Below are 24,757 nucleotides of genomic sequence, written 5' to 3'. Positions count from 1 at the left end.
TAAGTCTGAATTTGGTAATAAGGAGTTCATGATCTGAACCACAGTCAGCTCCTGGTCTTGTTTTTGTTGTCTGTATAGAGCTTCTCCATCTTGGCTGCAAAGAATATGCAGTCAAGATAGAGAATCAAGTATGAGGAGTTAGATCTTTCAGTGCTTCTCAAACTTTAATGTGTAAGCCGATCACCTAAGAATCTTGTTGAGCTCAGATTCTGAGTCTGTAGACCTATGGGTGGGAGTGGGAGAGGCTTTCCAGGTAGTTCAGTGATAAAGAATCAGCTGGCCAATAAGGAGATGCAGGAGATGGGGTTTAATCCCTAAGTTGGGAAGATCCCCTGGAGGAGGAAAAGGCAACCCACTCAAGTATTCTTGCCTAGAGAATTCCATGGACAGAGAAGCCTGGCGGGCGGGGTCACAAAAGAGTCAGACAACTGAGCGCGCGCGCGCACACACACACACACACACACACACACACACACACACAGATCTACCGTGAGACCCAAGAATCTGCACTTCTAGAACACGCTCTTCGGAGAAGGTGATGGCACCCCACTCCAGTACTCTTGCTTGGAAAATCCCATGGACGGAGGAGCCTGGTAGGCTGTAGTCCATGAGGTCACTAAGAGTCGGACACGACTGAGCGACTTCACTTTCACTTTTCACTTTTATGCATTGGAGAAGGAAATGGCAACGGACTCCTGTGTTCTTGCCTGGAGAATCCCAGGGACGGGGGAGCCTGGTGGGCTGCTGTCTATGGGGTCGCACAGAGTCGGACACGACTGAAGCGACTTAGCAGCAGCAGCAGCAGCAGCAACATGCTCTTAGGTGATGTCCATGCGGCTGCTCTACCTACCACACTTTGAATGGTAAGGCTTTAACCAGCCTTTTTTTTTCTTCACTTTTCCTTTTAAATCTTCAGAATCATTTTCACACAAAGGTAACAACTTCCTAGGCTACACAGTTGTGGCTTCATCAATGACTTAAAGAAGTCATTGATACCCATCACTTGAGAGCGAGCTGTGAATATAATGGTCTATCTGAACCTGTTTCTCAAGCCCATGTCCTTCAAACTAGATCCATCATTTTAACTCAACTTTTCCACATTTGGTTTATTCCATTTAAAACTCTTCAGTGTTCAAGGATATACAGTTGCTTGATGTTTCAGGGGTGAGAGAAACCTCCCTTCCACACACACAAAAAAGGCCATTGTGTTCTTTGATTTAAATCGAAACATTAAGCGTTACTATCCTAAAGTACCACAAGGTGGAGATATGACTCCAAGAAAAAAACCCCTCTGCTTTCTATGCTATATCTCTTTCTGCAAGTTTCCTTCTATTTCTGTGTGTCTATTTTCCCTTTCTAGTTGTCTATATTTTCCCACTGTCTTTCTTCCTAATTTGAAATAGTTACTAGCCATTTTCACTGAGCAGGAAAACAACAGGGGGGTACGAAGTAAGTTATGGTAGATTAACAGGCTGGAACTCTATGTAGCTATTTTAAATGTATTCATAAATTCTATAGAAATATGGAAAATGTTTGCCAAAACATTCATTTTTAATTATTGTTAAATACATTACACTGAGGTGATTCTAATACTTTTACTGCCTACATAAGCAAACCAAAAAACCTATAAATGCCTCAAGGTTAAGAAATCTAAACCTAAAGACAACCAATCACAAATGGCTGACCAGGCTTTCCAAATACTATAACCTTATGCTATAGCCAATCAGATGATTTCCTTGTTTTGCTTCCATTTTTTCTCTATAAGGGCTTCCCTGGTGGCTCAGTGGCAAAGAATCCACCTGCAATGCAGGAGACGTGGGTTGGATCCTTGCATCAGGAAGATCCCTTGGAGAAGGAAATGGCAACCCACTCCAGTATTCTTGCCTGGGAAATCCCATTGACAGAGGAGCCTGGCAGGCTGTAGTTCATAGGGTCGCAAAAGAGTCAGACACTACTTAGCAACTAAACAGCAAGAACAATTTCTCTATAAAAGTCTTTTCCCTAGTGCCTGTGGAATGAGAGCTCTTACTCACTTCTGGCTTGGTACTGCCCTATTTGAATCGATTTTTTCTCAAATAAACATATATTTTTTAATGCCTCAGTTTATATTTTAACATTACAAAATGGTGTGTATTCTATCACTACGATAATATTTTAAAGTGCAGAAACTAAGAGAGAATGATTGAAAAGTAATATGTAAAACTGAAAGGTCTTTAGGATTTTTCTCTCTCATTCACAGATTTTCTATATTACATCATGTTTTCAATAATTAAAAACATTAAAACAAAAGGACTCAAATGCTTAAGAAATGAAGACTTTTTAGGTGACAGGGTTAGGAATATATTTTCTTTTATAAAATTTCAATTTGATGTTTTTGGGAAAATAACATATCTTATTAAAAGAAACAGGTAATAAAATTTTTAAAATATATATTATTTGTAAGAGTATCAAAAAGCACCAAATACCTAGAAATAAGTGTGATGAAAGATGTACAAGACAACTACAGAAGATCTAAATAAACAGAGATATACAGTACCAGGTTCATGACCTAGAAATCTTAACATAAGTAAGATGTTTTTTTTTTTCCAATGTTTCATATTTATTACTGGGTCTCAGACTGATAGTGAGGAAATAACATCAGGAGCCAAGCATTACAGTAGTGATGTTCTCATTGTGATTTGGCTGCTTAAAAAAGTGGTCTTAACATGTGTGGCACACATGTTAAGACCACTTCTCATAGACCCAGCTTGCTTCTTATAGACCCAGCTTGGTTCTTCTCCAATGTCTTCTCTTGGAGTTGTACCTGATTTTATTGCCAGTTTTCATTCGAATCCATTGAGGAATGGGACGATTCTGCTTTTGTTTCTTGGCCAGGAACCGCTTGATCCTGAAAGTCTTGTGAGAAGACATGGTGAGGAGAGAACTCAACCGCACACAGGATGGCGGAGAAGAGAAAAGAGTCATAAGTAAGATGTTAAAAAATAAATAAGCAAAACAAAAGTTAAAAAAAAAACAAAGCAAAAGCAAAAAAAATAAGCTACAAGAATATATTGTACAGCACAGGGAATATAGCCAATACTTTATAATAACCATAAGTAGAGTATAATCTTGAAAAACTGTGAATCACTATGTTGTACACCTGAAACTTATATACTGTAAGTCAACTATACCTCAGTTAAAAAAACAAGATGTCAATTCTCCCTAAATTGATTGATAGATGCAATCCAAGCAAAATTTTTGGTGAAAATACAAAGAACCTAGAACAGCCAGCAATAGTCTTGAAGTAAAATATTTCAACAGTCTTGAAGTAAAATATCACAGTTGAAAGACTTAGCGCTATGAGAAATCAATGCCTACTGTGAAGTAATGAGACAGGTTGATGCTGGCACAAGGGAAAACAAAAGAGAACAGAACATAATGGAGCCGGAAAACTGGTGTCACAGAGAATTATTGTCCTTGGTGTGGGACCCCCCTCCCCAGCATTTGGTGTCAGAAGTGTTGTGAGTGTGGTAGTAGTGTAAGAGTAAAGGAGAAACACAGTAGACCAAGTTTTTTCTAAAACAGGTTCATATATGTAATGTAGTACCAAAAGAAATCTCACTAAAAAAAGCTATAGAAAGAGGCATATCCACACTACATAGATAATCCAAAATGAAATTCTGAACAAAATGAAGTGTTATATTTACCTTTTCTTTATGCAAAGTAAATTCTTTCTTGATCAATTTCACAAAATTGCAACAAGCTTTTTAAGTTCTTTTGGTTGGCTTTTTAAAAATTGAGGTATAATTTTCATCTTTTTAAAACCCTATTTCTTTGGAATTTCTTTTCACTTAGATGGGCCTCTACTTTTTATTCCCTATGAGTAAGTGGTCCTAAATTAAGTCTACTCTCAGTTAAGTAAGTGTTAGTGTTTGTCGCACTGTCGTTCCCGACTCTGCGACCCCATGGACTGCAGCCCACCAGGCTCCTCTGTCCATGAGATTTTCCAGGCAAGGATTCTGGAGTGGGTTGCCATTTCCTTCTCCAGGGGGTCTCCCCAACCCAGGGATCGAACCCAGGTCTCCTACACTGCAGGCAAATTCTTTACCAACTGAGCTACAAGGGAAGTCCCCCCGAAAATAAGAAAGTGAAGTCACTCAGTCGTGTCCGACTCTTTGTGACCCCATGGACTGTAGCCCGCCAGGCTCCTCCATCCATGGGCTTCTCCAGGCAAGAGTACTGGAGTGGGTTGCCATTTCCTTCTAGCAAATCATTAATGCTATATCATAAGAAAAAGAAACAATAAAAACTACAGAATAAGACAGTATTCTTAGAAAAATTATGCCATCGATAAGTGTAACTAAATACTAAGAGAAAGCTCTATAGAAAAGTTTTAAGAATCTAGCATGGGGATTTCCCTGGTGGTCCAGCAGTTGGGAATCCGCTTTCCAATGCAGAGGATGCAGGTTTAATCTCTGGTAGGGGAACTAAGATCCCACGTGCTGCAACAACTGAGCCCACACACTTGAGAGCCTGTTCTCCACAACTAGAGAGCGTCCCAATATCACAATGAAGACCCATCACAGCAAAAAAAAAAAAAAAAAAAAAAAAAAGGAATCTAGCATGGGCCATAAAAGTAAAAAGTTATCTGAATTCTTTGGCTAGATATTTTTCTTATTATTCATAAACACTCAGCTTCCAAGAACAACTTCAGCAGTTGAAGTAAGTACCCGTTTTATCAAAAATAGGTCAGATTAATCCTGTATATTGCCACCACGATGCTCAATTCACTCAAATATATCTCCTAGTTCTTGTAGCCAGAACTCTTTGGAAAGTGTAGCAAAGACTGGCCAGTTGTTCACCGAATCATTTTTATTTCACCACTTGGCATACTGATAGTGTTTCCCAGCCTCCTTTGAAGTTACATATATCCATGTTTATGAGTTCCGTGGGTCGAAGACTTGGCCATTAAACCCTCCCAGGAATGATCCTCTATGCTTGCCCCCTCATCTGTTAGATGCAGAAGATCAAATGGAAGGGAACTTGAGGAAGCCCGAAGGGATTGTGAAGCCACTAAATAGAAGGTGCCTGGGTCCCTGAGTTATCACTAGGCAGAAATGATGAGTCATTTGACCAGAAGCACTTAAATGGACTATAGACAGACAATAAACCAACATTTATTGTTATGTTACTGACATTTTATTTTCGTAGCAGTTAGTACCTTGAGATATACAGGGTACGTGTTTCTCCTACTTCCTTTCTCTGCTTCTCCACAACTCGGTTCACTAGGGAATTAGTTGTGAGACTCCTTTAGTGAACCTGAAGAAAGATATCATTAATAACACTCCATGGAGAAACTTGCCAATTGCTAAGTTTGACTTCTTTTTGTCAGCCCACCCTTCCTTGCTGCTATATTCCATCGACCTTTTTTTAAAAGATTTTTATTTAGTTAGTTCTATTTATTTATTTATTTGGCCTCACCAGATCTTAATTATGGCACGTGAACTCTTAGTTGCAGCATGTGGGTTCTAGATCCCTGACTAGAGATTGAACCTGGACCCCCTGCATTTAGAGCACAGTTTCAGCCTCTGGACTGCCAGGGAAGTCCCCTCCACCGAACTTTTGAGGCTGATGAATACTTTGAAGTCCAAAATTGAGAGCTAAAATATATATATATCACTCCTTGCTGTCTTTACAGGGTTATGGTCGTGAGAACTTATCACTTTATATCCCAGGCGGCATCTAAGCAAATGGCAAATACCCAGATTTCAATTTCTACCGCAGATAAGCAAGCCAAGAAGACAATCTGATAGAGCAAAGTGATTATAAAGATTGTGGAATTACATTACTATACTATTTGTCCCTAGAATTTAATATTTAATATAATAATTTAATATTCAAAAAATTAAGTATTTTAAATACTTAAAGTAGTACTTTAAATAGGTGTCTTAGGTGTCTTTTTTTCTATGACTCTAGAGTGGTGAAACTTCTGAGCCTGCACTGGTTCTTCACTTTTTTTTGTTGTCACAGATACTTTGTAAATCTAGTAAACCTAATGGACCCCTTATCACAATACTGTTTGTAAATGAACACATAGAATTTCAAACAAAAGTGAATTAAAATAGTTATCAGAATATTTTTTAAAATGTCTTATGGTAATATGTGTTTCTATTGACACATAAATAAGGAGATCTAGTAGTTGGTCTCGGAGAAGGCAATGGCACCCCACTCCAGTACTCTTGCCCGGAAAATCCCATGGATGGAGGAGCCTGGTAGGCTGCAGTCCATGGGGTCGCTAAGAGTCAGACATGACTGAGTGACTTCACTTTCACTTTTCACTTTCATGCACTGGAGAAGGAAATGGCAACCCACTCCAGTGTTCTTGCCTGGAGAATCCCAGGGACGGGGAGCCTGGTGGGCTGCCGTCTATGGGGTCGCACAGAGTCGGACACGACTGAGGCGACTTAGCAGCAGCAGCAGTAGTTGGTCTAATAATTACTGCAGATATTTTGAAGTAATGAGTGGAAATGACATTTTGAGATAATTATTATGAGATGAAAATATCTGTGGTTTCTATCAGTGACAAAAATCACAAGTATTACTAATACTAATTGGTTTGTTGCCTAGTTCATAATCAAAAGAAATGTTAAATTTCAATTAGAAGTTAAGAAACTAAAGATAAAACTCTGATTTTATCTATAGTGTGCAGGTTAAGAACTCTAGGACTAGTGGGTTCCCCAAAACGCTGAACGTGGTTATCTCTGAGTAGTGGAAATATGGATGGTTTAAATTTTTCTTCTTATTTTTTATAACCATGTATGGCGACGATTTTTTAAAAAATTTATTTGACTAAACTGGGTCTTAGTTGTACACGTACATAATCTTCAGTCTTTGTTGTGGCATGCAGGATCTTTAGCTGTGGCATGTGGGATCTAGTTCCCTGACCAGGGATCGAAGCCAGGACCTCTGCCTTGGGAGCACAGTCTTAGCCACTGGACTACCAAGGAAGTCCCTCTTCTTTTCTGTATTGTTCAAATTTTCCATAATAAGCAAACATCACTTTTACCATTATAAAAGACATCACATGATATTTACAAAAATGAAAGGGGTGTATTGGTAAGATTAAGTATACAGAATTAAAATTGGAGAAACAAAATAATGCTTGAAGAAAAAGGAAAACAAAATCCTGGGTGAAGATGGAGAAACTGAACCTGACTTTCATCAGGATACAAGCTGATGAGACCTTTATACCATTCATCTTTTTACACAAATTCTTTAATACACGATGCTGCCTCAGGGTTGAAGCACCATAATTCTTTTAACGGGCCACACGGGCACTCTTGGGCCACATTTCAAATAAAAAAGAAAAGGGAATCCACAAGTCTCTATTACTCATGAGTTTAGTAATTTTATTATCTATACCTTCTGCATCCTTCACTCTTGCTAACCCTTCCAGCCAGGACTTGTCTGCCTACTCAGTGCTCCACTTAGTGGTCTGGGAGAGAAAACTAGGCAATGAAATTCAGACCCCTTACCAGGCCCTACAAGACTCTCCTGGATCTGACCCCTACCTACTTCCCTAACTTCCAACTGCATTTCCCTCGCATTCGCCTCTCTGACCTATTGATTCCTCCAATAGCCAATCCTGTTTCAGCCTCGGGGGCTTTGTCTTTTCTGGTCCTCCTTCCTGGCAAATTCTTCCTCTAGCGTTCCCAGAGACCAGTCTGGCTCCATATCCTTGCAGCTCTGGCATATTTTCTCTGAGACTTTCCTGACTTCCCAAGCCACCCCTGCAGGTCATATTACTGCAACAACACTCCCTGGAATTATTTCTATATTGTTTCTCAATAGGAAGGAAGCTGCTTGAAGCCAAAGACCTTGTCGATCCTGTCCACCTCTTCAGCACTTAAAACGGCACCGGAATGAATGAATAAATGAGTGGTATGAACGAATACCTGCTGACAGCCTCCTGGGGGTGCCCTCTAGCTTGGGAATAAAAATCAGTTTGTCGAGCGGAAAGCACGTTAATAGCGGTTTTTATCTGTCCGCTCAGGCATTGGCACCCCCTACGAATCTCGGTGATTCTATACGCTTAGAATTCCGGCCGCGCAAGGAGTGAAAAGACAACCCCTCAAGAGCCTTCGCCGCCGTCCGCGCCGAACTGCGGCTGCGCGCCGCCAGAGGAGGGGCGTGGCCAACTCCGCGGTGGGGAAGTGAGTCCAGAGCCAGCGAGAGGACGCTGGAGGGCGCGCTAGAGAGGCGCGGCATGGCCGGGCCTGGGGCGGGCGAGCCGGCCATGGAGGACGAGCGAAGCTTCTCAGATATCTGCGGCGGCCGCCTGGCCTTGCACCGCCGATACTACTCCCCTTCCTGCCTGGAGTTCTGCCTCAGCTGCCCTCGGATCTCTTTGCGCTCGCTCACCGCTGTCACCTGCACCGTTTGGCTGGCGGCCTACGGACTCTTCACACTCTGTGAGGTAAGGCCGGCCTCGGAGTCGGGGCTTGGGTTTGGAAGGATCTTTGGGGTCTTAGGCTCGAGCCCAGAGCTCTCACCGGACCTTCCTACAGTCGTGCGGCCTGGAGGGCAGAAACTCGCCGGTTTTGGGGACGCCATTCCGCTGCTGGACAGCTCTCTTCCTTCCTTAACGTTGAGTGAACTTTGCGCCCACTCCGGGATCGCTGCTCTCTGCGCTGTGGTTCCACTCAGCCTACATCTCGTCCTTGCTCGACAGCCTAAAACGTTAACTTCCATGTGCTCTGTGTAGTACAGGCTCACGGTAGTTCAGTTCCAAGAGTTTAGAGAATTAGGTGGACGGATCGTCCTCACCCATCCCTTCCACTCTTCACAGGAGTCGCTGCTGACAATACCTTTTACAGTCTTCGAGAAACTGCCTTTGCCTCCACAGTTCAAATACGCAGGCTAAGAATCTCTCTTTTCAGGACAGTCTAACCTCCCCCACCCCACAATCACTACCCCACTTCCAAGTATTTTCTAAAGAACTGTGAGATTGCGGAGACGGGTGGTTTCTGTGCTTAATTTCCAGATTCATTCCCATCAGTATTTTCTCAGGTTCAGTTTTCACACCTCTAAAATGGAATTGGTACCTGCTATGCCAACGCCACAGCATTGTGAGGGTCATATGTAGCAGCATCCTGACAACTCTCAAATGAAAGGAATCATCCTAATTGCCCTTTTCATTTGTAACTTAGTCTCATATGTAGTGTCCTGAGTGACATGTCTTATTCCAGAAGTGATCTGACCAGAGCTAAGTACAGCAAGGCTATTTATTTCTGTAATTTGGGTATGGTTTTCAATACTGCATCTATTTGTTTTTCTTAAAAAAAAAAATGTTTTTTTATTTTGGATGTGGCAGGTAGTTGCAGCTGCTTGCTTATTATAGTTGCTCCGTGACCTGTAGGATCCTAGTTCACCCAACCAGGGATCCAACCCCCATCCACTGCGCTGCAAGGTGGATTCTTAACCACTGGACCATCAGGGAAGTCCCCCATTAGCTTTTTGAAAAAGCCACTAGAGCATATTTCAGAGCATGGTTAATTTAGTGTAGATATACACAAAATTAAGACCCTTATTTGTATCAGTTGTATCTAAAAGTTCATAAGTCAGTTGAACTGGTTGAAATGCCAGGACAGTTCTTCCTCCTGCCCCCTAAAAAATTTAATATATAATATAGTTGAATTTCAGTACTAGCCTGAGTTCTACCCACATAGTCATGTGAGGAGGCTGCTACTGCTGCTCATTCGCTTCAGTCGTGTCCGACTCTGTGCGACCCCATAGATGGCAGCCCACCAGGCCCCGCTGTCCCTGGGATTCTCCAGGCAAGAACACTGGAGTGGGTTGCCATTTCCTCCTCCAATGCATGAAAGTGAAAAGTGAAAGTGAAGTCACTCAGTCGTGTCCGACTCTTAGTGACCCCATGGACTGCAGCCTACCAGGCTCCTCCGTCCATGGGATTTTCCAGGTAAGAGTACTGGAGTGGGGTGCCATTGCCTTCTCCGGGAGGAGGAGGGAACAGATATTTATTAAAGCCCACTGAGTGCCAGCTGCTTTACTGAATGCCTCATTTCAACCTTAGAAGAAAGCTTATCTGACGTGATAAAACTAGTAAATGGCCTACTGGGGCTTCAAACCCAAGGCTGTCTGATGGCTTGCTTAGCAGAATTTTTAAATAGGAGGTTTGTTTTACACCAGCTCCCTTTTGTACTTATCTATCTCATCCTGGTATATCCTACTTAACCCTCATTAATGTCCAGGGCTAAGTAACCTTATCTTCCTTTAAACTCCACTGAAGCACTTCTTAAGGGCTCTGTGTACCAGAATTTCTATTTTTTCTCCTATTCAAAACTATTAATCAGAGTACTGAATCTCAGCTTGTATAAGAAGAAATCTCTTGGAGGAATTCATTAAAACATGTGGCTTTACTTCAATCCAAACCAATATTGAATTGTTAGAATTTCAGAAAGAAAAATTAAGTATAAAAAATGCAGGGGTAATAAAGTTTTGGGCAGTGATTACTTTATAGGAAAGCTGATATGGGTCAGATCCCCTAAGTAAGCAGATGAACTTACCTACAAAATAGAAACAGACTCACAAACTTAGAAAACAAACTTATGGTTACCACAGGGGAAAGAAGGGAGGAGGGATAAATTGGAAGTTTGGGGTTGATACATACACACTACAATATTTAAAATAGGCAACTAACAAGGACGTACTGTATAGCACAGGGAACGCTACTTAATATTTTGTAATAACCTCAATAGGAAAAGAATTTCAAAATGTGAAGATATATGAATATGTATAACTGAATCACTCTGCTCTACACCTGAAACTAACACATTATAAATCAGCTATACTCCAAAATAAAATAAAAAATTTAAAAATAATATTAAAATCCCCTAAGTATATACTTGTTCTTCATTCCTTCTTTCCTCCCAGTTTTTTAATTCACAGTTCTATTAGAATTCTAGGTTTTTACCTTACTTATTCCAACCTGGAATGTTCTTTCCCCTTCCTTTTCTCAGCTAAGTATATCTGTCAATAATTACCACCTCCTCAGCACCAGTTAAATCCTGCTTCCTTAGAAGTCTTCGTAGGATATTCCTGTGTGCTTTAATCTCTCTCTTTCTTGCTTTTTCTCTCTGTTAATCCTGTCTTAGTCACTTCTATATCATAGTATTCTCCAAAAACATTTTATATATTTAATCTTGTCTCTAATAAATCTTGTAAGGGCCAGAACATAAGTTTATCTCTCTCCATTCTTCCATAATGCTTATTCAGTTCATATTATGTACAAGACACTGTACTAGGTACTAGACATTTAATTAACTCAAAGTAGATATTTCTGAGCCCATCAAAGACCCAGCACATAGATTTCTCCATCCTCCATTTGTTAATTAACAAATAATTATCTAGTGCAGAGGTCAGCAAACTTTTTCTTAAAAAGGCCAAACAGTAAATATTTTAGGCTTTGCAGGTCTCTGTCTCATATTCTTCTGTTTCATTTTCTTTTATCAACCCTTCAAAAAATGTAAAAAAGAAAAAAACAAACAAAAACAGTTTTAGCTTAATGTGGACCAGACAAAAGCAGATCACAGGCCCAAATAGTTCTTAGACTTCTTATCTAACTCTTAACTATGTGTTATATAGAAAGAAGTAGAAAGGTACTTTGAAGGAAAACCAGAGCTGGTCAGTAGTTAAAGCAGTAAAAACAGATTTCATTCAGAAACTGTTGCAATGGGAGAAAAGAGACCTCAGTATTGAAGGTTGGGTTCAATTCTGCATACCTCAGGGACCAGTAGAAATTTATAGCCAAAGAGCAGGGTCAGTGGTCAATGGATGCAAAATTACTAAAAGGAAACATGAGGAGTAAATGGGGGATTCTGGCTAAATTGATTCAACAGGATTCTTGCTGAAGGCAGGCCAGGGTGACCAGATAACCAAGGTGAGCGTCTTCTGTAAACTCACTTAGCAAGAGTCTTGCTACAACTTGGCCAGCAAGGCCTGCATTGTTCAACAAGAGTCTCACTAGAGTTAGTAGGTCAGAGAGGGTATCTTGTCAGTAACAAGATTAGTAAAACACCTCCTGCCCTCAAGGAATGACAGCCATAAATTAGTGAATCTCTTGTGATTCTAGGTCATCAATGATTTTTTTTTCCTGTGCCATCCTTCTAAATAGTTTTTTTGGGGGGGGAAAAAAAAGGAAAACAAACATACCTCGATAGAAAAACACACTTCAACTTCAGAAATGTTAAAAGGTTGTAAATGTTAAAAGGTTCTTAGAATCAAAGAAATAAATACCATTTTGGGGACCCTTAACACTGTCCTTAGTCATTTCAGCTAGTCAGTCAGCCTTAACATATCACTCAGTCATAACCCAAAACAACCAAAAGGGCCCTGAGTAGTAAGATCTTTATTATTTAACAAAACCAGAAGTCAAGATGAAGAAGGACTCTAGAGGGCATAAGAGGCTCGGTTGATTTTAGTTTTTTCATCTTACCAATCTTCTACCCTTTACCTGTCCTCAGCCCAGCTTTCCACACAGTTTTGGCAGAGGCCTTGTAGTTTTGGGCATCAAAACTTTAGGATGAAGGAGCCTTCTCTTCCTTAGATCTCTTTCTTGAGATGGACTTAGTTTTCTAGAAAGCCTTCCAGCAGACTTCCCCTCATATGTCATTGGCTAAGTGGGAGAAGGCAATGGCAACCCACTCCGGTACTCTTGCCTGTAAAGTCCCATGGACGGGGGAGCCTGGTAGGCTGCAGTCCATGGGATCACGAAGAGTCGGATGCAACTGAGCGACTGAGCGACTTCACTTTTCACTTTCATGCATTGGAGAAGGAGATGGCAACCCACTCCAGTGTTCTTGCCTGGAGAATCCCAGGGATGGCAGAGCCTGGTGGCCTGCTGTCTGTGGGGTTGCACAGAGTCGGACACGACTGAAGCAACTTAGTAGTAGTAGTAGAGTTGTGTCATTGGTCCATTTCTGAACCAGTCGTTTGCAGGAGTGTTAGGAAGCAGGAGTGGCTGTTGAGTATTATCTGCTGCACTGTGCTAAGCATGTTATTATTTATTACTGTTTAGTCTGAGATTTTGCTACATATTTTACTGATGAAAGGTGAGAAGAAAAAATCTGAGTCCTTAAGTTGCAATTTTGGAAGGAAAATCTCTGAGAGCAGTGTGATGGGTATCCTGCTGAGGGAGGTTCTTCTCCCCAGACCTGTCCATTTGTTGTCTGGATGTGTCTTATCATGTGCTTTCCTAGCACTGCAGAGCCCAAATAAAAGTAGCTTCCTCTTCCTTCACGCACGTTCTTCCTATCCATTCACCTCAAGGAGAACAAAGGTTTTTTTCCACATTGTCTGGAGTTGACTTATTAACCAGCAGAGAAACACTTGATAATCTTAACCGCCTGTGTCTGGCTCTCTCTTCAGAACAGCATGATCCTGTCTGCTGCCATCTTCATCACTCTCTTAGGCCTGCTTGGTTACCTCCATTTTGTAAAGATTGATCATGAGACTCTGTTAATCATTGATTCCCTGGGCATCCAGATGACCTCATCCTATGCCTCAGGCAAAGAAAGTACCACCTTCATTGAGATGGACAAGGTGAAGGATGTCATCATTAATGAGGCTATTTACATGGTAAGTATTTAAATCAGTAAATGTTACCCGCCTCCCTAGAGGAGGCAGCCCATGGGGTATGTCTGGATCTAAACTGAGTCTTAATACCTCAAGTAATGATGTCACAGAATTAAACTTAAGGGCTCCATGTAGTAGTACTTAGAGTGTTTTCTTTTTGGCTGGCATGTCTTTAAACCATAAAAGTAAACTTGTATTGAAAACATACGCCCTTTATTCTTAAAGAGATGCAGGTTTTCATGGGTAGGGAGTTAGCATTTCAACTTTATTTTCTAGCCCAGCTTCAGAATCATCTCTGGTTGTTGTTCTTTTGTCTTTTTTCCTCTAAAGAATGAGAATATACCCCTCTGTCAGTTCAGAAGCTATCAAGTGCTATTTATGAAGTTTTGAGAAAGAAAACTGAGTTTCACCTAGATCTCTCCTATTTGGTTTATTTTTCTTACAGCAGAAGGTGATTTACTACCTCTGCATTTTATTGAAGGATCCAGTGGAACCACATGGGATATCCCAAGTAGTACCCATCTTCCAGGTGAGCACAGAAGACTTTTCTTAAGTTTTTTTCTCTAGAGAAGTCCTTTACCTTACTCCTTCTCTGAGCAGATCCACTGCTTCTTAGGTTCAGTAGGAATGTAATCTTCTATTGTCAAGAATATTTGAGGATTCCTGCAGGCTATTTTTACCAAGAATTAGAATGTTATTTCAGAAATTCCTTTCTGAGGCAGATAAAACTTTCAGAAATATTAGGAACCTATACAAATTCTAGAGATAATAATACATATATGGCAGCTTCTGCGGAGCAGGCAGTGGCACCCCACTCCAGTACTCTTGCCCATGGACGGAGGAGCCTGGTAGGCTGCAGTCCATGGGGTCGCTAGGAGTCGGACACGGTTGAGCGACTTCACTTTCACTTTTCACTTTCATGCATTGGAGAAGGAAATGGCAACGCACTCCAGTGTTCTTGCCTGGAGAATCCCAGGGACGGGGGAGCCTGGTGGGCTGCCGTCTATGGGGTTGCACAGAGTCGGACACGATTGAAGCGACTTAGCAGCAGCTTCTGCATATATATCATCATTCACCTGCTTCGATTCTGTCAGTCTGCTAGTATGTGATTTTTGTTGTTGTTTAGTCACTAAGTTGTATCCAACTCTTTGAGACCCCATGGACTGTAGCCCCCTAGGCTCCTCTGTCCATGGGATTACACAGGCAAAGATACTGGAGTGGGTTGCCTATTTCCTCCCGACCCAGGGATGGAACCTGGGTCTCCTGCATTGGCAGGATTCTTTACCACTGAGTCACCAGAGAAGTCCAATATATGATTTTACATAAATGTTACTGATCCATACAGACTGCTATACGCTATTTTAGCGTCTTGCTTTTTTTTTTCAGTTAACTCTTTTCTTTAATCTTTCTAATTGAAGGATAGTTGTTTTACAATGTTGTAATTGGTTTCTGCCATAGAACAATGTGAATCAGCCATAATTGCTTTTTTAATATATTTTTCATGTATCTACAAAAGCCATTATACTTATTATTTTAAATAATTATATCATCATATCATATATTAGTTTATTTAGCCACATCATTTGCTAGCTTTTAAAACCACATCCAGATTATTTTTTGTTTTGCTCATATAAAAAATACTTATACAAACATAATTACAGTCAATTATTTTATAGGTATGTAAATCATGTATGCAGTTAATTATGCCTCACTGCCTTTTTCACAAAGGATTTAAGGCAGCTAAGCTAAAATTCTTTAGAATTTATCTCAAAATTATATTAAAGCTTATGAATACTTTCATAGATTTTAATAGTGTTTGAGATTTGGCTCTAGAGATTAGACAGCTTTACCATACTTTTGGGAATTTGTGCTTGTTTTTATGTAGTCTTGTCTAACAGTAGTTTTAGCTATTTTTTAGTTTAGTATATATTAAAGGAATTTAGAGTTACTAAATTTGTATCTCTTTAAATAACAGACTTTTATATTTCCTTGTAAGTATTACCTATCAGTATTTTCTCTTGTTTTAAACTATCCATCTCCTCTATTAGTCAAGCAGATACTACATATTGATTATGCATTATAACAATTTATTTTAGGTAGCCAACTTTTATTAAATATGCTTTCCACATACATTTTTCTCATTCTGTGGCTTTTCTTTTGATTGTATTATATTTCATTATACAAAATAATTTGCAGTCTTTACATATCAAAGTGCCCTTCTTGTCTCTGAGAGCTGCTTCACAGCTTGCGACACTTCCCAAGAGGGTCTGTCCTTGTTACTCCCCTTTCTTGCTCTTAGGCGGATATCATGAAATTTAGACAGATTAAAAACTGTCTGTTGAGCTCCTGCTTCCCACAGTTCACAGGCTGGGCTGTGGGCCTGGTTAGGGATCACTCCCAGCAAAGTCCTGTGAGGCCTGAACTTCCACCTCTCTGAGCCCACACCTGTGCCGTTTAGACCCCCTCGGGTTGTAGGTGAGAGATCAAGGTTGCACATGGACACACCACCACTAATCAGTCTTACGTTCATCTTGACTCTGCATTTCTCCCCTTTGGAATTCAGAGTGCCAAGCCCCGGCTGGACTGCTTGATTGAAGTGTATAGGAGCTGCCAGGAGATCCTGGCACACCAGAAAGCCACATCAACGAGCCTATGAGTCCCAGCATTCAGAAAGCCAGTGTTGTCTTCCAGAGGAGACTCCTAAGCCACAGTGGCTGGCTTATTTTCTGTATTTTAAACCTTCAAGTGGACATAGTCTGAGAAACCAGTATGGATGTGGTGGATCTCAGAGCCATAGAGAAGGTGACTGAAAACCTAACTTATTGTGTGATATTGAGCAAAATATTAATGTATATTTTAGTGTTCCTTTTGTAAGGTTTTATTTATTTTACCAATTGAGGGGAGACCTTGAAACTCTATGTTAGGAGTAATGTTGACTGAGCGTACTTTGTGAGCACACTTGGGCTTACTTTGTGTTGGAATTTATAGAAAATGGGAAACTGACATCAGCTCTTTTGATAATTTTTCCAGCTGTGCAGTGTCCCTGTATAAAAGTTAAGAAAGAAAAAAAGCAAGCCCTTCAGGGACTGGTTAGTAGGAAGCAATGTCCTACAAAAGTCTAGTCTCTGTCCACCTAGCTCCTGTGTTCTGTACAGGGTTACTTTATGATGATTCTCTTAATAAACAGATATTCTTCCAAAACGTACACCACTGCTTGGTTCAGACAGCTGCTTTTTATTGACAAACATGATCGTGGCATTTCAGTCAAAGGTGTCAAGTACATTAATACTCTTGTTACTCAGCATTGTCTATGACTCCAAAAACTTCTTTTTCCAAGAGGGATGAAACAAAAAGCCAGACAGAAATTTGACTTTGGTTCCCAGACATGTTGAAGAAGGATAAACATACATACTATAGAAGCCTTTGTTTATAAGGCTGTTTCTTTTGTATAAAATCAACAAACTAGGGAGGATTCCTGAAGGGCTGGGAAGAAGACAGGGCAGGGAAAACAGCTTGACCCTCTAAACTCAGTAGGAACACAGCTCCATTCCTGCTTACTTTTTATTTGGGATTTTTTATTTTAACTCTTGACAGCTCTTTTGAAAAAGATAATTGTTCCAACTGTGCAGTGTCCCTGTATAAAAGTTAAGAAAGAAAAAAAGCAAGTCCTTCAGGGACTGGTTAGTAGGAAGCAGTGTCCTACAAAAGTCTAGTCTCTGTCCACCTAGCTCCTGTGTTCTGTACAGGGTAGTTCTGTACAGGGTCCTGTAGATAATATCCTTATTAATAGGATATTATCCTTATTTGGATAGGATAATATCTTATCCAAAAGGATAATATCCTTATTTGCCTTAGAGATACTCAAGATATTACAAAACCAGAGCTGTAACTTCTGCCTTTTACACCAGCCCTGGAAGGGTTATTCAGGATCCTGTGGGACATATGACATGTGACTTATTCGAGGTAGAAATGTCTCAGCTAAATCCCAAATCGTGGGGGAAAGGGAGAAACCAAATTGGGAGGCAGCTATAAAATTGCCAGCCTGGCAAAGTCCAGTTCATTTAAGAGAGGCAGACACTCTGATGTGCTGGCTTTTTCATCATGCTTCTCAGGTTAAAGGGTGAGAGGGGACGCTTACAGCAGCTGAGGTGCTCAGATAAACAAGTCCCAGCTTTGCGGTTTTCGCAGTGTGCCCCCACCACACACTCTGTTGGGGTTAAAGGCTGGGTTCATAGATGCTATTGCTAAACTCATGTCGTTTGTTCAGCACTTTATTGAAAAATGATAAGGCTGCGTTAAGAGCTATGAAATAAAACTCAGTTTCTCCCATGTTGGAAAATCAGAGTATAAATGAACTCTTTCGTCTGTTTTTTTTCCCTGTCAGGGGAGGGCGGAGACAAGACCATCTCTGCACTCAACAGCAGGTCTCACTCGGGGGTGGGGAGATATTGGCATCACCAGGAGGCAAAAGGTGAAAGAAACTTTCAGTCAGGCATCAGATAACACATGTGTGTGCTCTGCCCTCAAACTAATTCCCAGTGCAAGTTCACCAGAAGTCTTAAGCAAATCCAGGCTCACAAGCCTGGAGGGGGGATCTTCTGTGTCTGAGTCATTTTTGGTGGCCTCACAGAGTAGCAAAGAGCAGGATGCATTTGCTTGGTTTTTCAATGAGCAGGGGAATAAGTGATGCCTACCTTCTACAGTAGTAAGCACAGCCTTCACTGAGCCCTGTCGTTAAAATGAGACAAGGAGAAGCCAGGGTAGACCCACCCCTGCCCTTGCTTGTACTCTGTTGCGCTGATGGTCCAGTGTGAGGAGACCAGCTTCATTCTTGGGGGACAGCACCTTGTCCTGCAGGGACAGGGGCCGCTGCCCCAGAAGGGCGCCACTGATGCCTCGTGTGTAGCAGGGGAAGGGGAAAGGTGGGTCAACTCCTTTGTCTCCAGCCCTGCTAACACCTCTCCCGTGTGGGAAAGGAAGTCTAGCCTGAGTGAGTTCCAGGCTTTTGTTGAAGTTCAAGTGAATTGGAAATTCTAGTCCTCTCCCGTTCAGGGATGTCAGGAAAACTTCAAGTATAAATCCCTGCGTGAGGACCATAGCCAATATAAAAAATGCTCGTCTCCCTGAGAGAGCAGTGCAGGAAAGCTGACGTACAGCACTGATGCCCTCAGTGACCAGGGGCAGCGGGCAACCCCGCGTCTAGAACCGAACAGCATCCACAGCTCAGTATTTTTGTGTGTGTGCAGGGGGGAAGTGGTTTTTATACTGGGTCTGGATTTTTAAAGGTTGGCCCTGGAACATGATAAGGCACCTGGAGAGTAAAGTGGACACCGAAGTACACATTTCACAGAACAACTGGGGCAGGTTGCAGGGGCTATCAGACCCATCACAGTAGTATCACACCCGAGGATACATGTCTAATCCCAGAGGCACCAGCTGGTGGTGGGGAAAAGGGCAAGAGAAATATTCACAGCAACATTGGCCCCTTGGCAGCACAGGGAACGGAAGCAAAGAACTGTCGTCCATCCAGTTCCCATGGCTGGCAGGCGGCAGCGGGGGTGGAGGGTGGGTTCACAGTTGTGGAGCAGTGGTTCATGTAGCTGGCCAAGATGAAGGTCACCTCTGCAATCTAAGGAGACAACAGAGAAACGAAGGAATGGAACTAGCTTTGGCTTGAATTCTGGCTCACTCTCTCACTAGCTGTTGCACTGGGTACATAAGCTTCTTGGGCTTTGGTTTGTCTCTTAAATACCCACCCAGGGTGGAAATGTCCAAGCGGGGGATCATTACTGGTGAGGTTCAGACAACCAGTGAAATGGGCGTCTGAAGTCCATGGTACCTCCTGAAAACAGGAGGACCAACATTCCGCTCTGCCTCTCTCCAAGCCGGGGCAGGCGGCTTTCCTGGAGGAAGGGACCTGTGTGTCCTCTCCTTGGGCAGGGATAGTATTAAAAGAAGGAGGAGGATTGTCAAACTCCAGCTTTAGCATTAAAACAACAGGGTTTCCAGCTGCTCAGAAGGGAGCCAGAAACTATAAATCAGAACTTCGGTTTCAGAGTCTCTGGAATTGTTATTTTTGCCAATCAACATTTCCTGTACCGAGTAGGAACAAGGCCCTTAAAGCGAAACAGGTCTTTGGGCCTTCTTCAAAACCCCAGGGAAGGGGAACCTGTGCTGACTGGCCGACTTGTGACAAGTGCTGGGATAGCAGAACCCAAGGCAAGGGGAGAGCGCCTGGAGGAGGAAGCCGCCCTGGGCCTGGGCCTGGGCCTGCTGCACGGACGAGCAGCAAGAGGGCCCCAGCCCAAGCTGCCCAGTGCTGTGGCTGACAGAACAGAAGAAGTAACGTGAGGAGAGCCCCCACCAGCCCCTCTACCTACCAGCCCAGCACCCTCAGGAGTACTGATCAGAGACAAGGCCAAACGTTTTTGTTCGGGGCGGGGCCCTTCTGGGGTATTATCATAACCCCAGTCTCCTTTCTGTGCTCCAAGCCCACCTCATCATAGTCGATCAGAGTCAAATGTTGTAGCAGCTTTCAGGCCCACCTTGGGAGCAGCCATCCGGAAGATCAACTTCTCAACGTGGCCTTTCCCAGAGCTCTGGTCTGGAAGGGATCTGATCACAAGCATGAAGTCATCTCGGCAGCCACCGAAGGTCATCACCGAAGAGTAGGGATAGGTGACGTGCAGTTGCTGTGAGAAGCGATCCAGTTAGTTCCTGGGTAGCTTTCCCCCTGCCTCCTGAGCTGGGAGTCTTGTCAGACCAGGAGAAAGAAGTCTGAAGCGGCCACACTTTGGAGAGCTCCATCCAAATGTCTATAGCTGTGTCTAGACTATAGACAGCAGAGCTTGGGGTGGGGGTAGTGGGGGCAGAGCAACCACGGTCACTCAGCTCAGGACTCTGAGTGCAGAGAGGAGCCACCCGGGAGCCAGCCCTCACCCTCCCATACCATAGTGTTGTGGTCCAAGATGCTGACTCCATCCTCATTCACAGCAATCCACACCAGAGCGCTCTCCTTGGAAGACAGCTGTGCAGGCTGGGGGAACAGGAAAATCCCATCAGACCAAGTCACAGCTAGGATTCTGAACCACTAGAGCTTTCTGAAGTAGAAGGCACATCCAGGGATCTGCTAGGCAGTGATTTCCAACTTTTTTCTCCTTTTAGAAAACACAGAAGATGGTATTTGTACAGCATACTGAATAAACAGTCTGCTTGTGGCAGGAGGCGTCTGGCTTGGAGCTCTGGCCGCTTACGAAGTACGCTGAGTGTGGAAGGGTATCCCTTTCTTGCAGTACCCACAGCCTACCCTGCTACAAAACAGAGCAGAGCACACTCTTCCTGCTGCAGAGCAGAGGCCAGCCCTGGCTGTTCCGTCACAGGCATGGAGAACAGGCTGTCTTCTCCTGGCTCTCAGAAACTGAAAGCGTTCCACCCAGTTTCTCCCAGCTCCAGTGCATCCTGCTTCAACCAATTTTCTAGGGATTATTTTTTTTAAAAAATCAGGAAAACAATAATGCAACCTTAAAGGCTTTAGGCCCTACCAGGGAGAAAAGTGACTATTTGGTGGGCAAGTCTTAGAATGACTAATTTTCCCTGCCAGGGCTGCATGAGGGCAATCTGGATCTCCTATCTCTTCTATCCAGAAGCTGGAACAGAGATGGACATGTCTCTTTCATCAGGAGCTTTCCCCAACCTTCCAGGCCAAGAGGGTCCCCATGTTATATACCTTTATAACACCCCTATACTTTTCCTTCATGGCACTGTGACAACTTGTAAAAAAATTATATATGTATTTAGAGAGAGAGAGAGAATTAGTATTTGATTAATGTGGACCTTCCCTACTAGATAGGAAGCTCCATGAAGGCAAGGACTGTGTCGGATTTGCTTACATCTTGCAACTGCAAACAACCAGCGCAATGCATGAGGTATAATCGGAGCTCAACAGTTCTTTGTTGAATGAATGAGTGAATGTCTACTGTCTGATCTGTACCCTCAGTGAACAGGATCACGAGCCAGCATCCAGCACTGATCTCGCATCCACACACTCTGTGATTATGTACAAAGTTCACACGTACCAGATACCCAGTGAAGAAGAGTTCCAGCTGAAATTACTGTTGGCCACCTGGCCTTCGCAGGAGAAATGAACTGCTGCCTGAGTAGTCACATCCCCCGTGGCCACTCCACGTCAGTGGAGGTGTGTTTGTTTAGGTCATGATACTAACCGTCCTTTCAAAGTTCTTTTCAAATGAAAGCACTCTTGAGAGGGACGTCACATCAAGTCTGAACCCTGCTGTGAATTAGTTGACCCTATCTTTTTTTTTTTCCAGGGGTAGGATTGGGAAAGAAGTCAATAAAGGAAAGTTGAGGGTCACCCAGAAATAATCCTGGTCCAAAAGCAATGAGTCACAACTGCTTTGGACCAGGGAAAGCTTGCAGCAGGCAAGAAATGGGTGGAGAGATTGCGACCCCTAGTGGTCGATAGTGTGCAGGCGGGCGCTACAGACTGAACTGGCTCAAACCTGATGGAATCCCTGAGAAACTTAAGGGAGTTCTGATGGTATGGTGGGCTTCCAGATGGGATGGTAACCACTCCTTCCACTGGAAACGCTCACACTCACCTGAGCAGCAAAGAGCTTAGCACCAAAGAGGGGCCATTTCCGGGCCACTGTCAGGTAGATGCGGACGCACTCCGGAGAGGAGCAGCCTTGCAGTGCCGCCCACTTCGTGGTCAGCTGATCTGCCAGGTGCCTGGTTTGGACGGACAGAGAGACAGGGTGCCAAGTTTCTGTCGCAGCTCTGAGGTTTCCCCAACTCTGCAGCCCTCCCCACAGTGACTCCTGCAAGACCCTGCAGCCTACCTCAGCTGTTCAGGGGGAGCCCCGTGTCTGTAGCGCCTTGGGTAGAACCTGTCCAGGACCTGCTGGAGGTGATGCTGAGCCTTGGCAGAGGGTGTACCCCCAGGTCCTGGAAGGATGGGCCTCTCCAAGTCCCCGTACTCGACCTGCAATAGAAGCACACGGAGGGACAAGTCAGGAAATCGGGTGTGGATAGGGTGTGGGTGGGGGCCTGCTGAGAGAGGTACAATAAACCGTAATTTCATTCCTTAATTGGTGAGGAGGGAATGGATGGGAAAAAAGCATTTATTGTGACCAGACCCTTTATCTCAAGTTTCACAGACACCAGAGAAAAAAATCTTAGGGTCCAAGAATATTAAAGATTGTCAAGTTCAACGTTCATTTTGGAGCTGAAGTTAAGTGCCTTATCCAAAGACGTAGCTAATCAGTGGCAGACAACACTACAGAAATTCTGGCTTCTAATCGCAAACTATGGGATAGAGGGCGGAAGATGCTACAGATCCTACAGTATAGCAGTGTTCCAAATGTGGCCATGGGAGTCAGATGCTTGACTCAAATTCCAGCTCTGCCATTTACCAGCTTCGAAACCACAATCAGGTTAAACTCTGTTCAGTTTACTCTCCTACAAAGTAAGGATGAGAACTAAATAGGGTAATGCATATAAAACGCTCAGCACAGGGCTCTCTCTGGCATATTCAGTACATGTTTATTAAAGATCAACTGTTATTATTTCCCCTTCTCCAGCACATAAACCCAGACTCTTAGGGGAAACAAGAAGGCATCCCAGATGCCTTTGGCAAGACAGCCTCCTACAGGTAACAGGAAGAAGAGTCAAAGCCTGAATGCCCGTTCCTTTCCCCAGTTCTCACTGCAGCGTTTGACAGCTGGTGAGTACACATTTTACAACATACATTATCTAAGACTCATAGTACAACGCTGTAGGTGCGGCAGGAAGGGATTTTTGCTTTCAGAATACAAAAGAGAACTAAAGCATAGATAAGCAAAGTAAGTTGGCCAAGATCTCATAGCAGTTAGGTGGCTGGATTCAAACAGGCCCCTGGGCTCCATGCTATCGGTGTCTGCAGTGAGGTGCCCTACTAGGTAAGGAGTCAGCAAGGCCACCCTCTCTGGCACCTCAGAACCTGCAGAATCTTCTGTTTCCCCCCATGTGATGCATTCTGCCTGCGAGTTCAAGACGGTCCCCTGGCCCTCCCGATTCCTGAGCAGAGCCTTACCTGAGCCATCAGGGCGGCCATCTCCAGAGCCAGCTCCTTGTTGACAGGAAACCTCCCTGCCACTATCTCTACATTAGTTTGGCAGGCGAGCAGCAGACGCTCTCGCTCTGTCTCGCCTTTGACTTGACTCCGAAAATACAGCCTACAGCAGACAGAAAGAGAAGCCAGGACTGAACTGGAATCCCGAACGGATGAGGCTGTCTCTGCAGCTGTATATCTTGATTTCCAAAGAAAGAAACTACTCTTTTTATACCATTTGTGAGTCTGTTTTCCACTGCCTCCAGAAAATTTAACCAAGCATGACACAGAGAAGATACAGGGCCACCAGATCTCACAGCAACAGTAGCGTGTGGTTAATTCTGAATTCACCTTTAGACTTACTGGATTAGGTGAGGGGAAGCTGGTACCTGGTGCATGCATGCAAAGTCGCTTTAGTTGTATCTGATTCTTTGCAACCCTATGGACTGTAGCCTGCCAGGCTCCTCTGTCCATGGGATTCTTCAGGCAAGAATACTGGATTTGGTTGCCTTGCCCTCCTCCAGGGGGTCTTCCCAACCCAGGGACTGAACCCGTGTTATCTTGCATTGGCAGGCAGGTTCTTTACCACAGCGCCACCTGGGAAGCCCCTTTTTCACAGTTCATTAGGGAACTGGATGAGTTAAGATTCCAAGAGACTAATGGAAATTATTTGCCTGGAGACATATCTGAGATGAAAATTTCTTACTCAAAGTGATATAAAGTCAGGATGGCTCCTGTATTTCCTGGAATTGGTACAGGAGCAATTTATTCTTTAGCCTTAAATATCCAGTGCTCAAAATCTTCCTCTCTTAAGGTAGCACATGTAGCCACCCGAGGAAGTTGGCTGGTGGTCAGGGGTGTATGTGTGTGTGTTTGCACGCATGTGTGAGTGTGTAGATACAGTACAGGGACCAAAAGCCTGAGCTGTCCAGGGTCTCACAGAGAACAGCAGAGCCAGCCTGGGCCCCCAGCTAATGACCAGTAGGCAGTGTTATATCAGTGGGCCTATCTGTGAAT

At 43.2% G+C, this 24,757-nt stretch overlaps 3 protein-coding genes across 5 annotated transcripts in view; 1 reads left to right on the top strand and 2 right to left on the bottom strand.

The window, feature by feature from the left end:
- Positions 1 to 2,574: 2,574 nt before the first annotated feature.
- Positions 2,575 to 2,958, bottom strand: LOC129620651 (60S ribosomal protein L39). The gene has a single exon (XM_055536430.1). The coding sequence runs from the start codon at positions 2,908 to 2,910 to the stop codon at positions 2,755 to 2,757; it is 156 nt and encodes a 51-aa protein (XP_055392405.1). The 5' UTR covers positions 2,911 to 2,958; the 3' UTR covers positions 2,575 to 2,754.
- A 5,199-nt stretch (positions 2,959 to 8,157) lies between these two features.
- Positions 8,158 to 17,973, top strand: PIGH (phosphatidylinositol glycan anchor biosynthesis class H). 3 transcript variants are annotated; one of them, XM_055538401.1, is made up of 4 exons: positions 8,158 to 8,455; positions 13,426 to 13,635; positions 14,114 to 14,161; positions 16,196 to 17,973. In XM_055538401.1, the coding sequence occupies exons 1-4, from the start codon at positions 8,246 to 8,248 to the stop codon at positions 16,286 to 16,288; spliced, it is 561 nt and encodes a 186-aa protein (XP_055394376.1). In that variant the 5' UTR covers positions 8,158 to 8,245; the 3' UTR covers positions 16,289 to 17,973. The 3 variants fall into 3 exon arrangements, with proteins under 3 accessions (XP_055394376.1, XP_055394375.1, XP_055394374.1); XM_055538400.1 differs by having other exon boundaries at positions 14,081 to 14,161; XM_055538399.1 differs by having other exon boundaries at positions 8,163 to 8,455; positions 14,078 to 14,161.
- A 339-nt stretch (positions 17,974 to 18,312) lies between these two features.
- Positions 18,313 to 24,757, bottom strand: part of PLEKHH1 (pleckstrin homology, MyTH4 and FERM domain containing H1) — a 50,188-nt gene continuing 43,743 nt past the window's right edge. The window contains exons 24-29 of the mRNA XM_055538402.1: positions 23,723 to 23,864; positions 22,491 to 22,633; positions 22,251 to 22,380; positions 20,582 to 20,668; positions 20,178 to 20,324; positions 18,313 to 19,261 (exon numbers count right to left, since the gene is read on the bottom strand). Of these exons, the coding sequence (XP_055394377.1) occupies positions 19,100 to 19,261; positions 20,178 to 20,324; positions 20,582 to 20,668; positions 22,251 to 22,380; positions 22,491 to 22,633; positions 23,723 to 23,864 (811 nt within the window). The 3' untranslated portion in view covers positions 18,313 to 19,099. The remainder of the gene's footprint in view (positions 19,262 to 20,177; positions 20,325 to 20,581; positions 20,669 to 22,250; positions 22,381 to 22,490; positions 22,634 to 23,722; positions 23,865 to 24,757) is intronic.

Source organism: Bubalus kerabau, chromosome 10 (assembly GCF_029407905.1).
Source record: "Bubalus kerabau isolate K-KA32 ecotype Philippines breed swamp buffalo chromosome 10, PCC_UOA_SB_1v2, whole genome shotgun sequence".
Taxonomy (NCBI): domain Eukaryota; kingdom Metazoa; phylum Chordata; class Mammalia; order Artiodactyla; family Bovidae; genus Bubalus; species Bubalus kerabau.
The sequence above is the reverse complement of the archived record's forward strand: the minus strand, read 5'-3'. Positions and strand labels throughout refer to the sequence as shown.